A 14,020-nucleotide genomic window follows, 5' to 3' on the forward strand; every position below is an offset into this window, starting at 1 on the left:
TATACATGACAGGGAACATGATTAAAACCTTTAGGGTTGTCAAAACTACTAATCAGATGTCAATATTAGAAATGGCTCATGATCTTTTGATCTGTGTTCTTCATTGAAGAGTCCAGTGCTGTTACAGTTGCAACAAATTTGTCCACAGTTGGCAATGGGCAGAACATCACAGGTGAGGACTACAGTTTGCCAAAGAAGGGTGCCTTACTTGTGTTTAATACTAACAAACGAAAAAGACCCCCTGGTAAAAAAGAACATTATCGATTAACTTGTGTAACTGTAATTTTCCTTTTTAACAAGATCTAAAAATGACCTCAATGATAAATAAGCAAGAAAAATGTGCTTTAATATAACAGTACAGTAGAAGGCAGTTTAGCCTCTTTGTTATAAATGGTTCCCACTATTAGACAGCAGGGTGGAGGGGTGTGTGTAACGAACAGTTCTTTCCGGACCCTATGCGGACGACACAGTCCGACGGAGTGGGGGAACACTAGGGAAACGTCATGCAGGAATACGGGGCTGAAGACAGGGGGGCGTGTCCAAGGTGCGCTGGTGCACGGGGGAAGGTGTGGCCGAGGCGAACAATCCGAGAGAGTAGTCCTTAGGGATAATCCAAAATGCAAGGGTAAGTCCAAAACCAGGAGATCCATCAGAACAAGATAAAAACCACGAAGGCCGGGTCGGAACCGGCGGACGGGGAACAGGAACGGGAACAGAGGTTAAAACCTTAACGGGACCAGGCGCTTCCAGGTCCCGGACTCGCACGATATGGAAATCAGATGCAGAGCCTAAAGTCTTGAGTGAAAGGGCTGGAGCACCCTTTAGGAGGGGGAACTATAATCGTGACAGGTGTGTAAGGTGCTGAACTTTCCATAATTCAGCTGTGGGCTGGAATCACAGGTGGGGCACAGCTGTCTTCACCTTGAGCACCGGATCTGGCTTGTACAGCTGCAGTAAAACACCCAGGTCTGTGTGTATATACTGTAGGTACGAGTGTAAAGTGATTTCGATTCAAGTGTCAGCCAAGTAAATTGGTTAAATGCAAAACAGATGCTGAAAAAAAGATCACTTAATTAAGTCACTGAATGGCTTCGACATTTTATTTGATTTTTATAGTAAAAGGTGGGATCAGAATCACAGTTCGCATCTGTAAAATGTTTCCGTGCATTTTAATCTGTTGTTCTTCTCCTCCGTTGTTAGTGCATAACTCCACCGCTGGGTTTCTGAATGTCTCCACGCCAGTCACTCCTAGAGTCACTGCTACAACAGGTACGCACACACCTACAGCCCAGGCTCGGAAAAAAACTCATTCTCTGTGTCTCTTTTTGGTTTATATTTACAAGAGAACGTTGACTTTTTTATTAAAGAAAAGTTAATTCTTTTGATATTGTCTTTTGGATAGCGTTACAAATTAACAACAAATTAATTTTGTCCCCACGTGTTTGTGATCTTTCCTGGGGTGTGTATAACAGAGGTAACTGAGGTGTTGACACTGGGGTGTATGGTGCTGATACAGTATACTGGGGTGTGTCACTTTGGTGTATTGTACTAATATTGGGGTGTAGATACTGGTTGATACACTGGGGTATGGTACTGATATACAGTACTGGTGTGTGTACACTAAGGGTGTATGGTGCTGATATACTGGGGTGTATGGTGCTGATATATTGAGGTGCAAACACTGGGGTGTAATGTATTGATACACTAGGGTGTATGGTGTTGATACACCAGGGTGTATGGTGCTGATATACTGGGGTGTATGGTGCTGATATACTGGGCTGCAGACACTAGGGTGTAATGTGTTGATATACTGGGGTGTATAGTACTAAGGTCACTGATCCTGGCACTTTTCTCTGGTTTCAGCTGAGGATGCCTCCATAGTTACCTATATCACTCTCCCTTACTCTGAGACAGGCAAGCTGCTGTTTATTACATTCAGAGTAGCCTAGATATCTCCAGGCGTTGGTGTGTGGTGTGGAAATACTACACTGCAGCTTTACTTTTCTCTCTTTTCTGTTTCAGCACTCCCAACTCTGTGCCTGTGCAACTTCTCTGAGTTCTGTACCAAAACAAGTAAGTGCAACCCTGCTTTCCCAGTTTCAAGGGTGTCTTACGAAATGTTTATGACTTGACAAGTTCTGAGAGAACTTACATCGTCGATAGAACACGATTGGGTGCACTGCTTCCACTGTCTGGAAAAGGGAGGATTTTAGGAAACCTCATAAAAAGCAGCTTCATCATAATAAATTACAATGCTCAGTTCTGTAGGATTAATACTAGCATGTTTGTTGTATTTGACAGCTGCATACTACGGAATGAACATATTTTTTAACTCTTCTAATGGCAACGCTGGTGAATCTCAAATTACAGCTTGGGTAAGTGTCGGAGGTCCTGATCCCCAACCAAAAACAAACCAAGACACTATAGATGAACAATCAGGGAAATGCTGGCCACACCTTTAAAAGAACCTGCACAGACATTTAAATTACAGGTTATTGTAAGAACTATAGTACGAATCTCTTTCTTTTTTGTAACTCAGTTTCTTGTATATTTTCTTGACAAAAAGAGGTTGCATATGAAAATAACAGAGTTAGATACAGTATGTGATGTAAGAGGAGGGATCAGATAAAAGACAGGATAGAGACTCGTATCCACATTGACAGGCAATTGTTCTGATAAGAGGCAAAGAGAACAATGATTTTGTCCTGGAGGCTCATTTCATCCAGTCATCTTTTATAACGTCATAGAAAACAGCACATGCAATCTTATTGGTTAAAATGTACAAAGAAGCAAACATTTACTTTTGGTGTTTAAACAGTTGTTTTGTTTTTACACTGTCTGGCTTAATCAGAACAGCCTTCTGATAAAGAATTTGAGCGAAGGAGACGTTTCATTGCACCTAACTCCTTATCTATACTTGACTCACAGCTCACAGAAAAATTCGACATCTTTGCATGTGTGCCCACGAACAGCACAAACAAGATAAGTTCCTTCTTTCTGAGGTACGGTACAATATGAAGAACTAATACTACGTACTTGATCATCTATCTGGAAGCAACTGGTGATGATGAGGTTATGTTATTTATCAATAAATATATTTCCGAATTACATTGATAGCACTGTGAGTTCCATAAAGTAAGAAGAACAGTTACCAATAAGAGGGGGCCATTCAGCCTATCTAGGATATTTGATAGTAGTTTATTGATCCAAAGATCTCATTGGCTTCACCAGTATGCCTGGATAGCTTGTTTCTCACTCCCTCAACCCTTATCGTAAAGATGTCACAGACTAAAAGAAGAAACATCCCTTTGCATAAATATATCTCCCCTCTCACTACCCCCAGGATGATTGAAGATAGCACCCATCCATACATTCAAGCCACAAAACATTCGTTAATAATAAAGTTTCATTACTGTTATTCTTTTTATTAAGTAGAGAAAATTCATTCAGACCAAACCTGGAAGTAACAATTGTACATGTCAACTCAAAGTAACCATCCTTTAAGATAGTGGTTCAGGTGGGCAGCTGCGTCAGCATGCGCAGGCTGCAAAGGAACAAGTAATAGGTTTATTCCCTGCTGAAAAGAGAAGAGAGAAAACACAACGTTTCGGCTGTTGAGCCTTCTTCAGGTGTGAAGAAGGCTCATCCTTTAAGATATCTGTACCACAATGTGATACTTCTAGAGTATTATATTTCTTAATACTTGCCAGGATTCTTACTTTCTCAAAGGTTATGACATTACTGTTCTTTTTCTTTGTAGAGGTGAACGACAATGTGACACCAAGACAGAGACAACATCTAGTTTGTTTCAGGTAAACAGATGATCCTCTAATAATGGGTGTTTAAGTGACCTCTAGTCACTTTTCTTTAAATCTCATTTGAATCACAATAAAACTACTAAATGATAATCTTGTTCTTTTCAGAGCATCTACGTCAGATGTGAAAACAAGCAAAATATAAGGTCAGTCACTGAAATATACAGTAACATTAATATACCAAAACCTCAAGCTTTATTCATGCTAAAAGGTGATGTAGCATGAAAATCCAAGTGTATGTTCAATATTTTCTGTTTCAAATAAAAAGAAAACTAAAAGACGTGCCAGAAATATGGGTTTTGACTACAATACTTGCTTAGAAGGATAAACAACAAGTGAAAATGTATTTTTAATAAATAGAGTAGAATAATGTTCATTTGATTTCATTTTATGGGCTAGTAGCTAAGTTAAACAATCCTTTTGTGAAGTTAAAGGAAAAAATATTTTATTATATAGGCTAATAAATTTGAATGTTTCAGTCCTTAGATCTCCATCTGTATTTAATTTCCTAAATGAACCACTTTTGGCCTACCCTTGTGTGCAGAGTTAGTATTTAATTTCTGGTTTAAAGCTCGTTCTACAGTTTCATTAATGCATGCATATACAGTTTTCTATGGCTTCAGACTGTGCCTCTGCAAAGGGGTTAAACACATCATGAAGAAATACAGTACTTCTCTCCTGTTTCATCCTGGACAGTACGAACAACTGCACTGCAGTGCTGGAGCTCAAGATGGCCGCTGACCAGTGTTTCCTCAGATCGCTGCTGCTGAACACCGCAGCACCCAGTCTCCTGCAGCCCACCCTGTACGGCGCTGTGGAAAGAGTGGGTACGTCTGTGTGCAGCATCTCTCACACGTGACAGAGTCTCCCTACAGAGACACCTTCGCTCAGAGTTGGTGGAACAACAGGCAAAATACAAAAACTGCAGAAAGGCCATGCTGAATATTTTTTTGTCTCTTAAAACCCTTTCTTCATGTCTTTGCTCATCTTATACTTTGAAGGCAAGTGTTTGTGTGCCGAAGACAGCATGCGGTATAGCGTCTCCCTACTCTCCACGACCACTATTTCAGCTAACGTCTGTGCTGAAAACAGCAGCATCCATGTGCCCTGGTAAGGCCATGCTTTTGAATGGTTTCTACTTAAAAGCAGGCAGATTCAGTGTCTGTATGTGATTTGGTTACCACATGTAATTAACAATAGTCACAGGACAAGAAGAAAATTGCTAATTAATTGAATTAATATCAATTATACTGCTTTTTCACAGTTTACAGTCACTGTAAACATATTGGTAACCTTTCTTTGAAACAATGTTAATTGTTTAAGTCATTTGACTTAATTAATATTGTCTATTGAATTCAATATTCATTCATTCTTCCATAGTGAGTACCAGTTCATTATAGCGATGTCTGCTGCTCCATCTATCTTGGACGAGATGAGATGTTTATTTCCCTCCTGTCCAATTTGTCTTCGCAGGCCATCTGCTGGAGTAGTGTGGGTTCCGCTGAACACCAGCGAGGACAGGGTAGACTACTGCACCAGCTTCAACACCACTTCTGGTATGTAGAGAGATAAGATATTAAGAAAACATCTATTGCTAAAATAGTGCATTTGTGGTTAGATTTTGGCAGAATATTTTCCTTTGAGAATATACTGTATTTTACTTCAAAATCACCTCAATCAAAATTTTGATGCTGACACATTGATCTAAAGAATCAAACTGAATGCAGTAACAGATAATAAATAATAAATAGTAACTGTTTATTTTTTCAGGTGGGCAGCTGCGTCAGCATGCATAGGCTGCAAAGGAACAAGTAATAGGTTTATTCCCTGCTGAAAAGATAAGATAGAAAACACAACATTTCTTCAACACCTGAAGAAGGCTCCACGGCCGAAACGTTGTGTTTTCTTTCTTCTCTTTTCAGCATGGAATAAACCCTATTAACTGTTTATTTTTTTCTCTTAGAAAGTGCAAGCCAGGCGGCAGATCAGTGTGATTTATCTGGCTTCTGCAATGATACAGGTCAGTAGTCCTCCGAGTTTTCTTTGTGTTTATTCCTGCAAACACAGTAAGAGCTGCCTACTGTATTGCTCTTTACCCCTGAGTCTTATTGACCAGAAGTGTTTCCTTCACCTTTTTTATACAGTTGTGTCAGCTGTACTACTGCTAGAATAAAATGAATTCTGTGTCTTATTCAGTGAGTGTGTCTGTTCAATTAATGATATTTAATGTTCTCCTTATCCCCTTGGATCCCCTTAGCATTCTCACATGCCTTGTTAATGAAGTGGACTAATTTCAATGAGGTGTGTGCATTGATACTGCTGCCTTTCCAAGGAGGATAACTTGTATTAAGTCAAGTGCTCTAGCAATGCTGCAGTCAGGATTTCTGAAGGAAGGGACACTTGGAAATGGGTTAAGCAACAAGGTCCCAGCTTTGTCTTTCCAATATCAAACAAATCGAGCAGAACAGACACCTGATACCTCTTATACCTGCAGAAAAAGGGTCACGAGGCCTTGAATCAGTCAGTCTCATTCGATGACTCCCTGTATATTTCAGCTGCCTACTACCTGGTGAGAATACAAGCTGAAAACACAAGCTTGGAATATATTCGGGGACAGGTAATAATAATTTTAATTTTCACACTTATATAGCCCTTTTCTGGACACTCCACTTAAAGCTCTTTACAGGTAATGGGGATCCCCTCCACCACCACCAATGTGTAGCATCCACCTGGATGATGCGATAGGCAAGAGAAGCTAAACTGATCCGGTCGAGCTCACTAATAGATGAGTTACTGTATATAAAGAAAAGTGCAGGTGGAATGAAAACCTGCAGACAGAGCTACCCTCCAAACATGAAGAGTTCTGTGTCCACGGTAAAGGTTATTTAGGCCTAATTCATTATTTTGGTCATTAGCACCAATATGACAGTGTGAGATGAAGTTCAGAAATGGAAGGTCAGGTCTCTTTCTCTTAATGCCATCCTTCTCCATGTTAGAAAGGGATATTTCATAACGGAAAGAAGAACAGGGGCTGACTGCAATTCTTTCCTCTTCGCAGGTGAACCAGCTCCGCACCAACCCTGCCTGCAGTGGGACCAACCTCCCCCAGGGCCCCCCCATGCTGTAGGTGTCTCAGATCAGCTGCTTGTGAGCCTGTGGAGTAAACAGGACTCCCGTTTCTTCCTCTTCAGCTGCGCCTTCTTCGCAGCTCCTCGTGCTGGGATCTCAGTGCGTCTTCAAGCCTCGCTGTAACGCTTTGCTAACAGCAGTGTTCTTGATTCGCAGGCCGTCCTCTGCTTGTGCAGCAGTCAGCATTGCAGCCGGCCTTCAGGTAATGCTGACACTTCATGAAACAGACGATCGATGCCAGGGACTCCTCCTCCCAGTGTATTTTATTACAGAAAGTTGCTAGGGGCAGCGTTTTACTGTAGATATTACACTGGTATCTAGAGGAATCAGTGTATCGGCTGCATTGAAGTGACTTGAGAGGGGTACAAGCCCAATTACCTTGTTCTGCAACGTGATTTGATTTATTTTGTGTACAACTGTTAAAACTCTTTAGATGCAATGCTGCAATGATTTTACGGAGATATTTCGTGAATAAAAGACATAACATGGTGAAAACGGGCATTTCTCAATAGAGAAACTCCATCATCTTGACGGAGCTCAGACGTGTGATCTGATTCAAACTGGAGAGGGGCTGATACCTCCTTCCCTGTGGATCTGAGTTTTAAAAATTACTGCTACAAACAATGAATGAAACCACGAGCAGTCCTGTTTATTCATAACTACCATTCACTGAAGAAAAATAGCAGAAATTGCACCACTGCAGTGAGGAAGATACTTCTGTCCTCTACTTAGTGAAGGTATCAGGCTCTAGCAGAGCAGCAAACAGTTGTGCTCAATGTTGTGTGGAGGGAAGGTTGTGAAAGGGGGAGGGACGTCTTTGCAAATTAATTTAAAAGGTTGCAGCTGTCATCTTCTGATACTTTAAAGATCTTCAAAAAGTAATTAAATACTGTTTTCAGTATGGGGGCGGTGCGGTGGCTCTGTGCCTGTGGCTGGAAGGTTGCTGGTTCATATCCCGCAGCTGGCAGAAGACTCCTACTCTGTTGGGCTTCTGTGCAAGGCCCTGAACCCCCACTGCTCCAGGGGCGCCGTATAAATGGCTGACCCTGCGCTCTGACCCCAAGCTTCTCTCTCCCTGTCTGTTTGTCTTGTGGAGAGCAAGTTGGGGTCTGTGAAAAGACAAATTCCTAATACAAGAAATTGTATATAGCCAATAAAGTGATCTTATCTTTATTTTTGCTTGCCTAACTCTATTTTTGCCTTTTTTTATTCAGGATTTCTATGTGAGCTGTCAGAACAAAAGCACAATGTAAGTTTCTGTAAACCTGAGCAACAGATTTTTTATATTTTCAAAATCAATCTTTTCTAGGCCTGAATCTTGATGAAAGTGAATTATGCTGTGATATTAGAAAATGCTTTTTTCAGCCTGATACTCACTTGGAATGAAAACAAGTGAGGGGATCTGGTGGACTGAGCAGCCTCTTGTTATAAAACGCTCCTATGTTCTTAAAACACACATCTTTTCCATTTTCCTCCACCCAGCTTGTTAAGCTGTAACATCATTATAAAGATGTCAGCACCCCGGAACATGTGTGTTATTAGTGAAGCATTTCAGGCTTTGATGAAGAATATCCTCATCTATGACAGAGATGTGTTTCGATTGGGTAAGTTTGTTATCTAAGAAGCTAAACTTTCTGATCCAGTATGTCTGCCAGTTAAAGAGGATTAAGAGCAGTATATTCATTGCTGTTACAAACAATAGCTTGAAGCATCTATTTATTGTAGTTTAACATTTGAAATGTAGTAGATAACCTTTCAATCTGATTATGCACAAATTCTATAGTCTCTTACCTTACCTTCACTTCTGCCCATCTGCAGCTGGTAACAGCTTGCTATCCATGTTCCATGTCAGTCTGGAACTGAATTATCTGTCTGATAGTCCGCGGGACCTTGACTGTTGTTTAGAATCCTTTTTGATGATGGTTTCTTGTTTTTAAAAGCACCTTGTAACTGGTCACCTCAAAGTGCCTTGGGACTGCTAAATTCCAGCTCTTGCTGGGTTTCCTCCTCACTTGGATTTTCTGAGGTTTGTCCTGAAAATAAAAACTACAGTGTGTACCGACCAAACAGGCCTGAGACCTGGTGAGTGATGTGCCCTCGACTGTCATCCGTCTTACACATGTTCTACTAGTCCTCCGCGTGTTTTGTTTCTAACATGGGGATTTTTGCATTTCTTTAGCAGTGCAAGTGAAAGCTTTGCAGTTCTTCTGAATGAAACCTGTGCAAGGCAGAATAATGGGACCAACCTCACACAGATGCCTGATACCACCTTCCTTACCAACAGCACAACTCCTATCCCAACCAACTACACAACCACCCTCCCGAACAACAGCACGAACAACTACACAACGCCTGCCCCAGCCAACAATACAACCAAATTCACAAGCTCCTCAACAACCACGTCCGTGAACAGTTCAGTAACTAACTTCACAGAACCCTTCATAATGACCACAGAGGCCTCCACAAAAAACATCACAACAGGTAACCTTCATTAGTCAACATAGACTCAGCACTCCAGTGGTCACTGCTCTGTTTCCAATTCATCAATAAACTACAAGTAAATCAATAAGAATCAGCCAAACCTGGAGGCTTACATATAAACAATGTGAGAGGCTTAATAGACTTCCAGAGCAAAATTCCAGCACTTTGTTGTTTTAGCATTGTATTTTAATTTAAATCCCTTAGTTTGTTGGCAGTATCTCATCAACGTCCTGAATGTACCTGCCATATTACAGTGTCAGTGGTTTAAGCCACTGACTTTTTCTTTTTCATAAAATTCAAAAACGATCTTTTGACAATTCCTTTTTCACTTTCCCCTAGTTATACCCTCCAGCTCTCTTTTGGATCCGAACACAGACCTGTCCTCGTTGAATTCATCGGAGGTTGAGCGCCTGGTGTCTGAGCTGGAGAACCTGGTGTCTGGCCCCAATGTGAGCCTAGGTGTGGGACAGCTCGTGGTGGGCGTTGTCAGCAACCTTCTCAACGCCTCAAAAAAAGCCCTGGCCTCTTCCTCCCAAAAGTAATCAGCTTTCTTATCTGGTTACTGACATTTCTAGAGGTATTTGTGTTGCAGGCATGTTAGAGGAAATGGCTGAGCAAGGCTGCAAAGGTTACAATACATACGTTACACACATGCTGATACGGTATATTAGATATATGTCAATCCTATGATGAGAGGATGGTATCTTCAGTAAGGCAGCTGAACATAACTCCAGCCAGTTAGGAAACTTCTCCTTAACCTTGGAACCTGGAAACTTTTCCCTAACCAGCCGGGGTAGGAACACGAGGTTAGGAATAAAGGTCAGGCTGAGACTTGTCTGCCAATTAAATGTCAAAGTTTGACCGACAAGACACAGTATTTCATATTCAAATGAATGGAAAAACACAAATTCTCTGTGATGAACTGCTTCTTATTCAGCTCATTCCCTGGCGACTGTGGACACCATAGGTTTCATTGTCCACTGACCTGTTTATTGCATGTGCAGTCGGATTGATATGAACATAACATGACTTGTTATCTAGCAGACACCTCCCTACAGCCAACAAGAACACTGCCCACATGAGCAGCAGACAAGCTAACTAGACCAAAAGGCCAGCCTCCTCAGTAGAGGAGACTTCGACACTGAAGTGGTGTGACATCACCACTCCAGACTCATCTTACATCTTACACATGTTACACACGGTTCAGAAAAACCCAAACAATTTCCCAGAGTAGCTACCCAAATGTTGAGCAGGGAAAATCTCATGAAGATACTCTGATGCCAAGAAACGCTGAACTGGGCAGTAATATGTCATATTATGTTTGTTTATTGGAATCAATCTCAAATGTTTAATGTGTCTATTGTGCAAAACGTGGTTGCAGGTGGAGTCTAACCATATCTCCTTTTGATGAATGTTGCATTAATGAATCTGGATATTTTCTTTCAAGATTCAAAGGTTCCAAAAACCTATAATTTAATATACAAACGTGTTCTTTATCATAAAACGTCTCTACATAAAATCTACCTTGTCATATTGTTCAAGTCGGAATTGGCCCCAAGCATGCCCTTGTAAACCCTGGTGTTTGCCATTCTGTTAGACTTATTAGAGTGGTGGACACGGTCGGTCTCAAGCTGGTGCTGGACTCGGACACCAAAAACATTACCTCTAAATCCCTGGCCCTGGCAGTGAAGAAGATAGATGGGGCCAATTTCAAGGAAACATCCTTCTCCATCGCTGACCCCTCTAACCTGCAGGTATGGAGCAGCAGCAGCTGTGTATATAATGCGAACGTTCATTGACGCATCACTCTGTGACTCAAGAGACCAGAACACGAGTGCCTATTTGTTGTCTGTTATAGGTAAGTTTCATCAGATAAACAGCATGTGTAGTCAAGTCTGCATGTGTGTAGAAATCTGGAAATTGGACATCCTTTACAGCAAATTACCCAGTTACTGCTAGCAGCAGAATTGCAGTAACAGGTAAGGGTTTATATCATGCTGAAAACAAAAGAGACGCAATGCTTCAGCTGTGTCAGGGGTCATCTGAAGAGACACCTAATGAAGGATCCACAGCCGAAACACTGTGTCTCTTTTCTTTTCAGCACAAAATAAACCTGTACCTGTTCCTTTGCAGCCTATGCATTGCTGACGCAGCTCCCTACTTGAGCAGAATAAAGGTAGTCATGTTCATTACCTTTGTTTTAGCCAGTGCCCAAGGGATGAGGATTTGGTGATAAGCCAGAAGCTGGGAGAGAAAGTTGTCTCAGGGAGTTAAATTACAGACACTATGAGTTGAGCATGGGTATTGTTAACAGCAGTCACTCAATTTCACTACATAGTGAAACAGGGACTATGAGACATGAAGGGAAGCTGAAGGAAAGTGAAACTGAAGTGACCATGCCAGCTGTCATCATTGCTGTCCTCTGCTGGTGCTCATTTGCTGAAGGTGATATCACTGTTCCTGAGGTTGACATCTACTCTAGAGTCTCCTTCACTCACTTCCTTCATGTCTCTGGACCAACCTTCTTATCCTCAGTTGGTCCAGTTCTTGGTTCTGCTTCCTCAGCAGTATTTGCCCTCAGGTGTTATTTGTTTTGATTTCGTGTATATTTACTACTAAACTAGAAATAACCAATAATTTATAAAAAGGAAAACTTGCAGCCTTTCAAGATGCCCACCAACTGTTCAATCATTCAGAACATTTGCTAGACAAGATTGGTAATCTGATTTTGTCAAGCAAGTGTGTGAACCCACCTGCGGTGCATGAATGGGCATCTGTTTTATTACTCATAACTAGAATGAGATTCAGCCCCAAGAGTTAGAAAAGCAACAGTCAAAAGGAAATGGAAGGCAGGCTCTGTAGGATGAGTGTCACCAACAAAGAGTCCACCACCCTCTTATTTGTGGCCAATTATGACTGTAAAGTGAAACCTGGAATCATACTGTTCCCTTTCATCTGTCTTAAGGTTCTCCTGTGCTTTATCTGGTGCAGGTTGATGTGAGGAGCTTGTCCTCCCCTACCAGAGTGGTTCGCGATGTAAGGAGCCAAACACCCAACTCCACTGCTGCCACCATCACTCTTCCTGCTGTGCTACTGGATAATTTATCTCCAGTGCAGCAGAGTCTGGTGTCCAGAATCCAGTTCAACTTCTACCAGAAGAGCACTGTCTTTGTGGTATTTCTTCTATTTTTGTGTTCTTGATTTTTATTTGAAATGAACAGAAAGGACGAAATGGAAAGCAGGGCAGAAACTTACATCCGAGCTACTTTATCAATAGTAAGCTGAATTCAGTTGGACTGTGGACCTTTCTGGTAATAAAATAGCACGTACTGTATATATCCCAAGCGCACACAAGAAAAGGAGATAGAGGGCTCTGTCCAACTCCCGAGAAACATCCTTTATGCTGCAATAATCCCTGCTAAGAAAACTTGCTTGTTGATCTTTGATAATGTTGACTGAGATACATCAGAGAACAGTAGAAAAAGGGCTTGGGACAAAATAGTACTTAATATATTGCCCAAAACAGCCCCCACATAATATTTGTTGACCAATAATGCATTCTCCTCGGCTTTGCTACTTGTAGGTGAGAACCTCAGAGCTTTGTTCTTTAATCCAGCTGAAGTTTTTGGATCTCTTTACTATAGTATCAGTCAAAGGAATTTGTTTTCAAAATCACAACAAAGAAGCATTGAACAGTGGTGGTCGGGCTGTACATGAAGTGGGAAGAAATTGAATACTGGAAAACACACAAACTGAAATAAGCAACAAAGTGAAGTCTGCAAATTGAAAGCAAACAGCACGTTAGCAACTGCATTCCTCTTCCTGTATGGTTGTTGGACTACAAGAGTTCCAAAACTGTCCTCCATATTTAAGGCCCTGCATGATCACTGTTGTTGTGTCTTCCGCCTCTCTTTTCATCCAGCAAGGACATCTTCTGAGCTCACAGACTTACTCTTTCTTTTTCTTTGAAGGATAAATCCTTGGCGAGCAGCAAGCTGAACAGCTATATCCTTGGAACAAGCGTTGCTAACCTGTCGCTGTCTAATTTGAAGGACAGTGTTGTCTTCAGACTGCGGAACCTGGAACCCATCATGGTAATTCATGGTTGGTCTTAGGGAGAACTGTTAGTATCAACACGCTTCAGACTGGATATGTTTTAACATGTTGTACTATGTCTCTCTTCCTAGAGTGGATACGTTCCCCGCTGCGTGTACTGGGATTTCAACCAAAATAGTGAGTCTCTTATTTGTATCCTGTTTATGCCATCAGCAGGTAGAGTTATAAAAAAGACATTACTAACTTGATGATCATGTTGCTCGGGAGACCAGACACTGGTTTGCAGCCGGCATGACTGTTCTGCTTAATGACGCTGTCTTGTTTTCTGTTTCAAAGATGGAAGTGGAGGCTGGAATAACACAGGCTGCAGTGTAGCCAATTTCACAGCAGAGGAAACTGTCTGTAGCTGCAACCATCTCACAAGCTTTGGAGTTCTGCTGGTTAGTATCATTCTCCCTCCCTCTCCCCTCAGTAATATAACTGGTCTATAATAAATTCTGAATAATATATAATCTGGTCTGTGGGTCAAAACCTCAGAA

The 14,020-nt window shown here is 41.4% G+C and overlaps 1 protein-coding gene across 7 annotated transcripts in view; it reads left to right on the forward strand.

Annotated features, from left to right (window-relative positions):
• adgrg2a (adhesion G protein-coupled receptor G2a) overlaps nt 1-14,020 on the forward strand; it is a 37,431-nt gene that overhangs the window by 17,693 nt on the left and 5,718 nt on the right. For all 7 annotated transcript variants that reach the window (XM_088920477.1, XM_088920481.1, XM_088920475.1 and 4 more), the window contains 24 exons: nt 110-172; nt 1,201-1,269; nt 2,023-2,073; nt 2,302-2,375; nt 2,929-3,002; nt 3,761-3,812; nt 3,924-3,961; nt 4,512-4,642; nt 4,817-4,925; nt 5,289-5,371; nt 5,779-5,835; nt 6,371-6,432; nt 6,874-6,938; nt 7,101-7,146; nt 8,159-8,193; nt 8,427-8,548; nt 8,885-9,026; nt 9,124-9,425; nt 9,765-9,963; nt 11,023-11,179; nt 12,417-12,599; nt 13,397-13,519; nt 13,613-13,658; nt 13,818-13,921. In XM_088920477.1, coding sequence (XP_088776603.1) covers nt 110-172; nt 1,201-1,269; nt 2,023-2,073; nt 2,302-2,375; nt 2,929-3,002; nt 3,761-3,812; nt 3,924-3,961; nt 4,512-4,642; nt 4,817-4,925; nt 5,289-5,371; nt 5,779-5,835; nt 6,371-6,432; nt 6,874-6,938; nt 7,101-7,146; nt 8,159-8,193; nt 8,427-8,548; nt 8,885-9,026; nt 9,124-9,425; nt 9,765-9,963; nt 11,023-11,179; nt 12,417-12,599; nt 13,397-13,519; nt 13,613-13,658; nt 13,818-13,921 — 2,387 coding nt within the window. The remainder of the gene's footprint in view (nt 1-109; nt 173-1,200; nt 1,270-2,022; nt 2,074-2,301; nt 2,376-2,928; nt 3,003-3,760; nt 3,813-3,923; nt 3,962-4,511; nt 4,643-4,816; nt 4,926-5,288; nt 5,372-5,778; nt 5,836-6,370; nt 6,433-6,873; nt 6,939-7,100; nt 7,147-8,158; nt 8,194-8,426; nt 8,549-8,884; nt 9,027-9,123; nt 9,426-9,764; nt 9,964-11,022; nt 11,180-12,416; nt 12,600-13,396; nt 13,520-13,612; nt 13,659-13,817; nt 13,922-14,020) is intronic.

This window comes from Atractosteus spatula, chromosome 7 (assembly GCF_055471065.1).
Source record: "Atractosteus spatula isolate fAtrSpa1 chromosome 7, fAtrSpa1.hap1, whole genome shotgun sequence".
Classification (NCBI taxonomy): domain Eukaryota; kingdom Metazoa; phylum Chordata; class Actinopteri; order Semionotiformes; family Lepisosteidae; genus Atractosteus; species Atractosteus spatula.